The sequence below is a fragment of the Gavialis gangeticus genome, unplaced genomic scaffold (assembly GCF_001723915.1).
Source record: "Gavialis gangeticus isolate Ggan-Ray unplaced genomic scaffold, GavGan_comp1, whole genome shotgun sequence".
NCBI lineage: Eukaryota > Metazoa > Chordata > Crocodylia > Gavialidae > Gavialis > Gavialis gangeticus.
This window is the reverse complement of record NW_017728992.1, coordinates 44,374,753-44,386,134: the sequence shown is the minus strand read 5'-3', so window position 1 is coordinate 44,386,134 and position 11,382 is coordinate 44,374,753. Positions and strand designations below refer to the sequence as shown.

At 45.2% G+C, this 11,382-nt stretch overlaps 1 protein-coding gene across 1 annotated transcript in view; it reads right to left on the bottom strand.

Annotated features, from left to right (window-relative positions):
• Nucleotides 1-6,229, bottom strand: part of LOC109298434 (serpin B12-like) — a 25,842-nt gene extending 19,613 nt beyond the window's left edge. Inside the window, exons 1-3 of the mRNA XM_019518535.1 lie at nucleotides 6,011-6,229; nucleotides 1,801-1,932; nucleotides 482-625 (exon numbers count right to left, since the gene is read on the bottom strand). Of these exons, the coding sequence (XP_019374080.1) occupies nucleotides 482-625; nucleotides 1,801-1,932; nucleotides 6,011-6,178 (444 nt within the window). The 5' untranslated portion in view covers nucleotides 6,179-6,229. The remainder of the gene's footprint in view (nucleotides 1-481; nucleotides 626-1,800; nucleotides 1,933-6,010) is intronic.
• Between the last annotated feature and the right edge of the window lie 5,153 nt (nucleotides 6,230-11,382).

The window sequence follows — 11,382 nt, the reverse complement described above, 5'->3', positions numbered from 1 at the left end:
TATCCCCTTACCTCTTTCATTTGCCTACACATTTTCAATAGCTCAAGTCTGGTCTGTAATTTCCTTTGTGATCCCTTCAGTCCCTGAAGGCCAATTATGTCCTTTTATGGACAAAGAAAAAAATCTTGAGGGCTAATTAAAATACTCTATTTAGAAAAAAATACAGATACAGCTATAAATAGATATGTATGTCTGAGATCCTTTAATTAGCATTGTTTTCTTCAGAGAAGCACTGAGTGTTTCTACAAACAGAAATCGAAATTCGGTTCTTGTGCTTTAAATGAGAGAACTGTTGAACCTCTGCAGCCCTAAGGCCTCAAACTTACATTTTTACCTTTTCTCACCTAACCACATGACTCCAGAAACTCACCAAATATCAAAAAATCTTCAATAAAATCATAAGCGTTGATGACACTGAACCTATGGAATAAGGGTGAGCTTGAGATCAGAGTCTCATAGCTACCACCTAGACGCAACTCACCTTTTGAAAAGGAAAATCTATCTGGAGAAACAGAGTGTTAGCCAGACTCAAAATATAGCTTGTGTCTAACTTTTTCAGCTCGGAGAGGAGTGTGTGGAACTCTCTGTGAATCCCTCCGACCAACCTGCACCGTGAAGGAGAAGGCTTCAAACAAGATAAGAATAAAGATTATTTAGTATCAGTTTGGTAACTAATACGTAATGAAGTTAAGCTAGTGCTGATTGTTATTATACTGCTATGGGAATATCTAAGCCTGAATCTAAATGTGTGTTAGGACCTGATCCTACTTCTCCTGAAGGCAATGGGAGTTTTGCAGGATAGGGCTTCAGTCAATAACAGTAAACTCCATGACAGGCATTTTCTAAAACTATGGTCTGGCTTACTGAATACGATCTTTTGTATGGCATCAGATATCAACTTCCAAATCTATGAGCCACTCTCTGCTATTATCACCAATAGGCGGATTCCATCTACCCTGTCTGGGCATTTGTAAAGACTGTAGCTTTTGATTAAGTGCTGTGCTGTTTTTTCAGCACCGCATTCACACAGGGGGTTGATCAAGATGTTCATCTTGTGAAGTGTTGTTCTGAAGCATCCATATCTGGATCTCAGTCCATTCAGCTTAATTCATGCTTCTCTGTCAAGGTTGTGCCCAATAGGGGACTCTTTTGCTATAGATATAAATGCTGTAAGAATGGGGCTGATCTTGCCCAGTGGTTAGCCCACTCCATTGCTACCCATTGGTTCAGCATCCCCAGGCTCTTCCAGGAGCTTGTGGCCGTCACATACAAATGGTTTATGACTTGTAAGCCTCTGAGGTTTCCATCTGTTTGTGTCATCAGTTAACAGTTGATGGAGCAGCTGATTTTTGTCATCTCTTGCAGGAACGATGTTAGGGCCTGTCTTCTTATACCACTTAGTCTAATGCCTGAGAGTACAGGCAGTACATCTGTGTGTAAATTGTGTAGCTTGTGATTTAATGTGATCATTGGGGCCAGGTAGAGATATTACACTGTTACCAGTATAAGTGATCAGAAACTGGTCCATATCTGTAACAGAACAGAAGTTTGGCATGCACAGACTGGTTTAAAAATGACAGAACCCAGTCTAAGATTTGCTCCCCCCTCCATCAAAGGGCAAATATGTGTTCTGTTTGCTACCAATATAAACTATGCTGCTTACAGAAAACTGTGTAACTTAGATCAATTCTGCCTCAGGCTTTTTCTTTGTCTGTACCTTGCCTAAATGTCTCAAGTGCCCAGCCTGCAGTACCCCATACAGTTACGAACATATTACTGTAGCCTGTTCTGGAGACATACCTTTGGGAGGGAAGGGTATGGCTGATACTCGCTTTCACTGTGATGCTCCAGCGCATTTCCTTCAGCCCCGCATTCAGAACAAGGCCCAGCCATAGGCTCTGTGCTTCCTGCAGCTCTGTTGAAGTGAAGCACCTGCATTTGAAATTGTAGTTTTATCAATGGGTTACACGTGGCATACATAGATTACACGCAAAGGGTAATGTTGGAGTGCTGTTGTAACCATGATGGTCCAGAAAATATGTGAGAGGCAAGGATTATGCGGGTGCTTATCTTTTATTTGACCAGCTGTGTTAGTCTTATTAGTTGAATTGGTGCAACAGAAGAGATGCTATTAAATCTCTGACCCCTGAGGCATTATTCCCAGAGTATAAATAGATGTCTCATTTCAGTTGGTCCTAATTGATCTTTGTCAAAACTTGGGCCAAGAGAGGAGTGGCACAGCTAGGCCAGATTTAGGGGGAGTACAGTAATGTAGTTGCACCCCTCTTTGATTCCCAGTCCACCCAAAGTTTAAAAGTAACTGGCTGACAGTGGTAGCAGCACTGATTCATGTAGCAGTGAGGGAAGCACTTGAGTTCATGGCTTATTGCAATCTGATTCTTTCTAAGCTCCTTAATGACCTTCTTTTCTTTTCTTTTTTTAAGTAGGCTCGATGTTCCACTAATCAAATAATTCTTTCTTCTGTGATTCTGCTAGTAGCTCCTATTTCACACCCCAGAAGGTTGTTTTTAACTCTAGTTAAAAACATCAACTCATGGGTGGAAACATTAACTCTGGTGAACATCAGTTCAGGTGTAGAAATAACTTTCAGAGAAGCATTGGATGAATTGTCAAGATGCTAAAGAAGTCTTAGTTTTGTTTTATGACTCTGAATGAGTCAATTCTAATGACTGCAGGACTAAAGAAACAACGTTTTAATTGATTTTTACCTAGTTTGTAGTGTTTTTATACATATCATAGGCTATAGCAAATTAATACACATTCTAATAAAGTTATATTTGTTTTTCCTTTATCTTAAACTGGATAACGTAGCCCTTAGCTCCTAGCACAGGGATGGGCAATTATTTCAGCTGGAGGGTCACCTAATGCATTTTAGTGAGCTCTCAAGGGCTGCAAGGGTAATCCCACCCCTTGACAGGTGACTGGCCCTGGTTGTTATCTTAGAACCAGAAGTCCTACCCGCTAACCACTAACCTTTGCTACCAGAAATCCCTCCCCTTGCCCACAGAAGTACTCCTTTTGGGAAGGGGGTCGGGGGTTGCCATCTTGGAACCAGAAAAAAACCAAACCATATACTAAAAGTCAAACATTTACTGTAAGATGTTTTAACTGTATTTCAAAAAATATTTTTGTTATGATTTGTGTTGCATAGTGTATATAGAAATGATTGCATAATAGCTACAATGTAAAGTCTTACTCTTGTAGATTATGTGTGGGGAAGCATGTGTGTTTATGGTGGGGTGGGTGAGTGGGGTGGGTGGTTGTGTGTGGGGTTTGTAAGAGGGTGTTGCTATGGGTCAGGGAGATATAGAGTATGCCGCAGGGTGTGTGTTTATGTGGGAGTTATGGAGGCAGTGTGTGGCTGTGTGGGTTGTGAAGAAACATGGCAGGTGGGGACCACCACACACTACCCCACATAGCACACAGCCCCTGCTGCTGGTGGCAGCAGCAGCAGGAAGGGGCCCTTGGGGTACTTGTGGCCCAGGCAGGTACTGCTGCCCAGTGGTGTGTGGCTCCAGCAAGTTCTGGGAGCTGCATGGCAAGGACTGGAGCCAGGTTGGCCCATTTCTATTGAGTGGGACTCCTTGCAGTGTACATGCAGCTTCTGCCATTTGCACGTCACTGGGTGGAAGCCCCATGTGATGGAGCCACCTGCCTTCCCCACTCTCTGCTGCCATGTGCAGCTGCTGGGACTCCACTGGAAGTGGCAGGGCTCTGCTCCTTGTTGCCATGTGCAGCTCCCAGACCTGGTGGGAGTCGTGCACCACTGGGCAGCAGCGCCTGTGCAGGCCACAAGCACCCCAAGGGCTCCCGCCTGCTGCTGCTGTTGCCACCAGTGGCAGGGGCTATGTGCCATGGGGTGGAGGGGAATGTAAAGAGGTACCCCACACTCCCCCACCCTGCCTCCCACCCACACACTCACACCGACACCCACACCCTGCCCACTCAAGTTCCTGAAGGCAGTGATGTACCATGGGTCTCTGGCACTCGGGGGCCAATGCCACCCCCACACCCTATCCTTCTCATAGCAGTACTTAAAGTCACCGTACACAATAAGAAATCTGACAGGCCCAGCTGGCACCATGCCTCCCCCCAGGCCTGCGCCCGGGGGCCATGGCCTCTTCCTTCTCCCCCCGCCTCATCAGTCTGCCACTGCCTAAAGGCAATGGGAGTTTTGCAGTGGGAAGCTGAGCGGGTCCCTTAGCAGCTGCAGCAGTGGCAGCAGCAGCCCCACCTGGAAGCTGTGCATGCTGGCTGGGCTGGGCCCTTCCACCTATGAGGGTGGGAGTGAGGTGTACGGGTTGGGCAGGGTACAATTAATTGGTGGGTGCCTGTGGGCCAGATGAAATTGCCTGGTAGGCTGGATCTGGCCCATGGACCATATTTTGCCCACCCCTGCGCTAAAATATTAGTAAAGCTTCTAGTTTCTTTTTACTGGGAGAAAAATATGTGTTGTCTCATATGTGATGATACAGGCCACCATCTGCTCCCTCTTTTCAAAATCCTAGCTCCACCCACAGCCACAGCCCTTTGCATTTTTCCAAGCTGCATTGCTGTTCCTCTGCCAGTAGGTGGTTAGGGAGGGCCCACAGCCTGACAGACTGGAAATTAACTTGAATGCTGTGCTATTAACCTACAGAGATGCACACCATTTTCCTGGGGACAGATACTTAAAAGTAGACCAGGGGTTCCCAACCTTTTTATGCTGTGGACTGGCAAACCGTGGACCGGAAGTGACTGCTGACCAGCAAACTGCAGACCAGCAGTGACCAGCATACTGTGGGCCAGCAGACAACCCTTTTCTATACTGAGTATAAAATACTGAGTATAAAAAAGGGTTGGCTGCTGGCCCACAGTATGCCGTTCACTTCTGGACTTCCGGTCCGGCAGCCAACCCTCCTGCGAACTGACAGCCAATCCTTCACGGCCCGGTGCCAAGCCACAGCCTGGGGGTTGGGAACCCCTGAGCTATACAATGGACTCATAAGTTTGTAGGATCCTGGGGGAAAAAAGGCTTCCTCCCAGAAGAAATGCAACACTGGTTTTCACCCCTAGTGAACCTGTTTCCAACACGTAACCAAAAACTCACTTTCCCAGAAACCTTCCCCAAGTTTTAGTTCCTCTTGTAACAAGCAACCCCTCTCTCCCAGAAGAACTGAAGGAGAGCAAAGTCAACTGACAAATAGGCGACTCTGGAGTGATTCATTTGATTATCTGTCAACATTTTCAAACCTGAGGGGCTTAAAAGTCAGAATTTATATTTTAATATGGAAATGAAAGATGCTTGGTTTTGCAGAGAAGTCTGTAGGTTCTCCTGACTTCCATGGAAAGTGTTCAGCACATTTGGAAACCAGACGACTTTCATCCCTAAGTTCTCATCAAATATGGATCCTTCCTCTCATGACCATGCTACTATTTAAAGGCTTAATTTTCAGAGTTAGAGACCTCCTTCCTCCATGTTCAGTGCCCCAGGATAGAACGAGGATGGAGTCTGCCAGTGCAGAGGCTGGGGGAGGCGGGGGAGTAGAGGCTGGGGAAAAGGCAGTCACAATCAGGGGGTAAGCTTCTTGACCTCCCCAAGCCACATGCCCCCCACCCACTGCCTGCCCCCCTGCAGCAGTGGGAGGGATGAATTAAAGACAACCCTCTGATAATTAGATTCCATACATGGAAAATTAAAACAAACTCATACATTTTCCATGTATAGAATCTAATTATTTTGGGGTTATCTTAAATTTAGGGTCATCTTGGATTTGCATAAATGTGGTAAATAGCCCTTGTTCTATGCCACTGAGTTTGACTTACGGTATTAATCCAGCTCCATAGGTAGGTGACAGAAATCATGATGTAGCAAGTATAATTTTGCAAAATCTTCAGTCACTGCAACTTCCTATGAAATTCTCATATACAATTGTGACATGATTTCTAATAGGCATGTAAAGAGAAGTAAGAGGAATATAAAAGCCTCTCAGTGCATGGTACTACTTACTTTTTCCATCTGTGCTGCAGTGTTACCTTTGGCCCCCAAGGAAACCATGGCCAAGGCAACTGAGATACTCACAGGTGAGAAGAAGATGTTTTTCTTAGGATCAGTTTTGTTTACCTCATGGAAAAGATCAAGGCAAAATTCAGCAACTGATTTAGAAAGAGATCCCATTTTGAAGTCAAGAGCTGCCTGCAAACAAAAAGGAAGAAATAAAAAATTAAACATGACACATTGCTTGATGGTGTGACAATAAATCATGAGTTCAGCTGAGCCTGTATGGCTGTTAACAAACAGAAGCTCAGTAAATTCTGTGCTCCACACAAAGAAACTCAACTCTTGCTCATCCTAGAAAACCACCCATCGCCAATAGCCTTCCTCATTTCATACTTCCTCATTTTCCAGTAGACAGCTCTAATTTAGGAGGAAGAACGTACCTGGAGCTGGAGAACTGTACTACGTCAGCCACTGAACAGTATCTGTTTGCCTGATACAGGCAGGGCCATCCCAAGGGGTGGGGGGCAAATTGGGGTGACTGCCCTGGGCCCCATGATTTGGGGGCCCTGCAGAGCCAGGCTGCTTGCCACCCCCTCCATCCCCACCACTGCCCTCGCATCCAGGCCCCACACAGGCTGATTTGGCCCAGGCCCCATACCCTGCTATGGTTGCCTCTGGATACAGAAGTCAGTATTTCTACCTTCCTAAAAGTTAGTCAAGCAGGTAAAAATCTTTGAACGAGCCGTTGCAGATTTAGTCCTTCTGATAGGTCAGAATATAAAGAAAGGACTAATGTTAGATTAATTTATCCTAATTTTAATTATATTAGGAAAGAGTAGTGTGCTTATACTAATTATTATTGTTATGGTAGAGATAATTAGTCACATGATTAAGGAAAAATAAATAGCTCCATTACTATCTCTAGAAATGAAAACCATGGGCTAAATGGCCCTAACAGATTTATGAGGCAATAAATTTCACTTAATTAACTACTTCTCCCTCTTTAATGAAGACTATCCTATACTCAGAAGCATGAATTGCTTTAAATATCCCCACTTATAGGGAAAACCAGGCCATAAAGCTTCTGTTTGGTAGCAAGACAAATATATAAGTCCATTAGAGCAGTGGTCTCCAAAGTGGGGTGCGCGCACCCCAGGGGGTTCGCAAGACAATCAATTGGGGTGTGGGAAGAAAATATTAGAACTTCTATTTATATTTATTTTTTATCTAAAAAAATAAGAAAGAAATTAAGCTTTATTAATATTTAATATATGGATTGACACTGGCGCCCTCACTCAGTCCGTATGTCCAATGGTCTCGTGTCACGTACGGTACGCGAGGTATCCTGAGGGAAGAGTGGGAGTTCCACAACACAGAGGGGTTCACAGTGGCGCCCTCAGTGGTGCCCCCCAATAAATATAAATATATTGGGGGTGCGTGCTCAAAAATTTTTTACTGATAGGGGTGCATGATCAAAAAAGTTTCGAGACCATTGCTGTAGAGGATCTGTATGACTGCCTGTATTCTTCCCTGCAGGTTCTTAATGTTCACTGTGCTGGATCAGACCTTCTCGGTTCTCAGACCAACTTCTAACTGGGTCTTGAGGTAAGCTCCTAAACCATCTATTCCTAGCTTCTAGAGCAGGGATTCTCAATCTGTGGGGTGTCTATTATGGAGACGTGCAAGGGTCATCCAAAACATACACCAGAGAAATAGGAGTCACTGCTAGATGAATAAGGGACGCACGCGCTGAAGCATTGCAGAAAATGCTTGAGAAGCCAAGTGCACCTTTCCATCTACTTTCTGCCACAGTGATAACTAACACTTGTCAAACCTGCTACCAGAGTAGTTTTAGTTGGTGGGATCTTGCTTGCTGTGGCTATACAGATAGGCCCTGTACAGGCTTTGGCACTTAGCTGGCTGCCTTTCTGCTAGGCTGAGTTTTTGCACTGTGCCTCACAGCCCGAGTGACTGAGGGGAACCTGTAAACTACCTCTTGTCCATAAAGACAAACATATACAGGGCTGGTTCAGAGTGTTGCAGACCTGCAGTCATGGGGAACGCTGAAAGCAGAGGAAGCCTGTCAGGCCCAAATCAAGCCTAGCCCGAAGAGGCTTCTGGGAGGAGGCCAACCTGACACCCTGAAAGGGGGTCAGTTTCGCAGAACCCAGAAGCCATCATGACCTAATGCAGCCATAAAGGGGCAGCCATGAAGACCCATGCTAACATGGGATATAGCATGAAAAACCAGCAAGAGGAACAAAGGTTTAATAAATATCCCTTGAAGAAGGGAGAAATCCTTGCCCTACCTCCACTCTATCCACAGGGATAGCATGGTCTCTAGAAACTAGAGGAAGGAGCTGATAGCTGGGCATTGTTTATAGAAACAAACTTTAAAAGGGACTGTCTGGGATGTAGCTGTTATTTTTTCATGGTACAAAAACAGACGCCACCCAGAATGATAGCTGTAGAAGCTGCAGTTGAAGATGCTAGGGTTATTTATTTCCCTGGCAATCCAGAAACTGGAGAGATTTTGTGCTCCTGCTGGAAAGCAGGTGGATTTTATTAGTCTCGCTTTGCCTAAATTTGTGGGTGAGGTGTATTTAAATGACCTGCAATCATACTTCTGTGTTAAATCAATGAGAGTCTCCCTGTAATGGAGGACAGAATGAGGCATGTGGACAAGGACACCTAGAAATAAATAGGCAAGGCATGTGGACAAGGACACCTAGAAATAAGGCAAGAAGTTGAATGTATTTTTAAAAATAACCTGGAATGGAAGGAAGAAAAAAGCATGCGGTGTAAACGAGCAGTTGGGGGAAGGGCCAAGCTCACAAACTTTCCTCGGAAATCAAGCCGTGTAACGTTAATGCAATAGGCAAAGCAAACACCATAGCAATAGTGTGGGGGAGAGCTAGCACCTCTATGCTTTTCATTATTATTGATGTGAGTTAGTGATACTGTAATGGTGGGTCTGCAGATTTTAAGATAGCCAGGAAGACAAGGAGTGCCAACTGCTGATTTATGGGAGATGAGCAAGTAGCTCAGTAAACAGTAAAGGAGGAGGAAAGAAGGGCTGGATATTTGGAGACATGCAGACTTCTTTATTGAATATAATTGCATAATTAATAAGCATAAAGAAAGTAGGAATACATTATCCATGATTCCTCCTGGACATTTGTGTTGCATCAGTCTATTCTGTTTCCGCCATCTGGTCTCATTAAGGCTCTTCCATCACTCCAAAGATTTTTACAAATAAAGGAAGGAGGAATTTGTAGATACAGGATACTTATATGGTTCCTATTCCACAGAGAGCACAAAGCAGAAGTTGAAAGCTCTATTTTGAAAAGTGATGGTGGGTGAGAGTCATTTATGGAAGTTATTGGCAAAGCATTCACCAATTCATTTTGCATGAGTATGCATTACTGAAATTCTAGCAGCCTGAATTCTTTATACAGGTTTGTGAAAACTCAAAAAACTTCTTTGTTGCAAAATGTCAGGAAAGAGTGTTGTGTTGGCATGCGTTTTAGGTTTGCATAAAGTTAAACGAAGCAGGATAAACACATCTACCCATCTGTACATGGGTTCCAGGCACCTGCACCCCTGTTGCCTCGCTTGTCAGCCAGAGAAACTGAGAACTAGGACAACTAAGGCCAAATTTTCTAGGGTGGTCATGACTGAGTCTTTCTTATTCTGAGCATCTAAACTCTGAGATGTTGGGCACTTCTACCCTGCATCATGAATCCTCCTTTGCCCACTTATTCCCTTTTTGTATGAGTCAATCCCTGAAATAGATGTAGCTACTGCAACCAAAGAGCATCCCAGAGTTGCTGGGTACCTGGAGGTGCAACTGACTTAATTTAATTGTAACAGCCACACACACTTGGGGTTATGTGTGGTCGTGTGCTCTGGTTTTATTTTGCTGTGTATCTTAGAATCATAGACTCATAGAAAGAAGGACTGGAAGGAACCTATAAGATCATCAAGTCTGGTCACCTGCCATGAGCAAGAAGTAATTGGGTTCAAACAAGCTCAACAAGGGATTTATTAGGGGTGTGTGAAATGGGCTGTATTTGATTCGGATTCGGCCTGAATTGGGGACAGTGATTCGACTCATTGATTTGGATCACTGCCCCTGATTCAATTCGGCCGAATCCGAATCTGAAGATTCAATGCTGATTTGGAGAATCAGGGATTGGGACATAGACACAGCTTTAAATGTTTTTTCTACATACCTCGAGGTACCAGGTACAACTTGTGAATGCTACGATGCTGGGGCAGATGAAGCATCCCACAGAAATGCAGGGGGGGCCCTGTGTGGTCAGCAGTGAACCCAGAACTGGACCAGAAGTACTTCCGGTCCACTTCCAGGTCTGCCCGAGGACTGCACTGGGGGGTCCCCCCAAACCCAGGAGGCACCAGTCACCAAGCTGGGAGGAGGCACAGGGCCCCCCCGCGCGTTCCTTGGTGGACCCAGAAGTGGACTGAGTGCACTGGGGAGCCCCCCATGCTCCTGTAGTACGCTCCATCCGCCCCACCACTGCAGCGTTGATGAGCCGCCTGGTACCTTGAGGTATGTAGAAAAAATATTTAAAACTGTGCCTATGTCCAAATTGCTGAATCTTTCCGAATCTCTCCGAATCGATTTGGAGGGTTCCAATTCAATGTGGAGAGATTAAAGGGTCTCCTGATTCAATTTGGATTCAGAGATTTGGCCACCAAATCAAGAGGAATCTCCTCCAAATTGAATCAGGGACCGAAGGTTCTCACAGCCCTAGTATTTATCCAGCCCCCTCTTAAAGACCACTAGAGATGGTGACTGTACCACCTCTGCTGGAAAAGTGTTTCAGATTCTAGTTACCCATACAGAAAAGACGTTTTTCCTTATCTCCAGCCGAAACTTTTCCTTGACTAGTTTGTGTCTATTGGTCCATGTCTTCCCTGGGAGGCTTTTCTAAAAAGTTGTTCTCCTGGGTCCTGGTGTTCTTCCTTGACATATTTGTAGGCAGCTAGCAAGTCACCTCCCAGCCTTCTTTTGCTCAGGCTGAACAGTCCCAGATCCCAAAGTCTCTCCTCATAGGGCCTGTCCCCCAGGCCCTTGATCATGTGGGTGGCCCTTCTCTGCACCCTTTCGAGCTTGTCCACATCCTTCTTAAAGTGTGGTGCCCAGAACTGGACACAGTACTCCAGCTGTGGTCTCACCAATGCCAAATAGAGGGGGAGAAGCACCTCTCTGGATCTGTTGGCGACACATCTGCTGATGCATGCCAGAGTTCTATTTTCTCTGTTGGCGACTTCGTCACACTGGTGGCTCATATTCATCTTCTGGTCAGTTGTTACCCCTAGGTCCCTTTCGGATACAGTGCCAGCCAATGGACCAC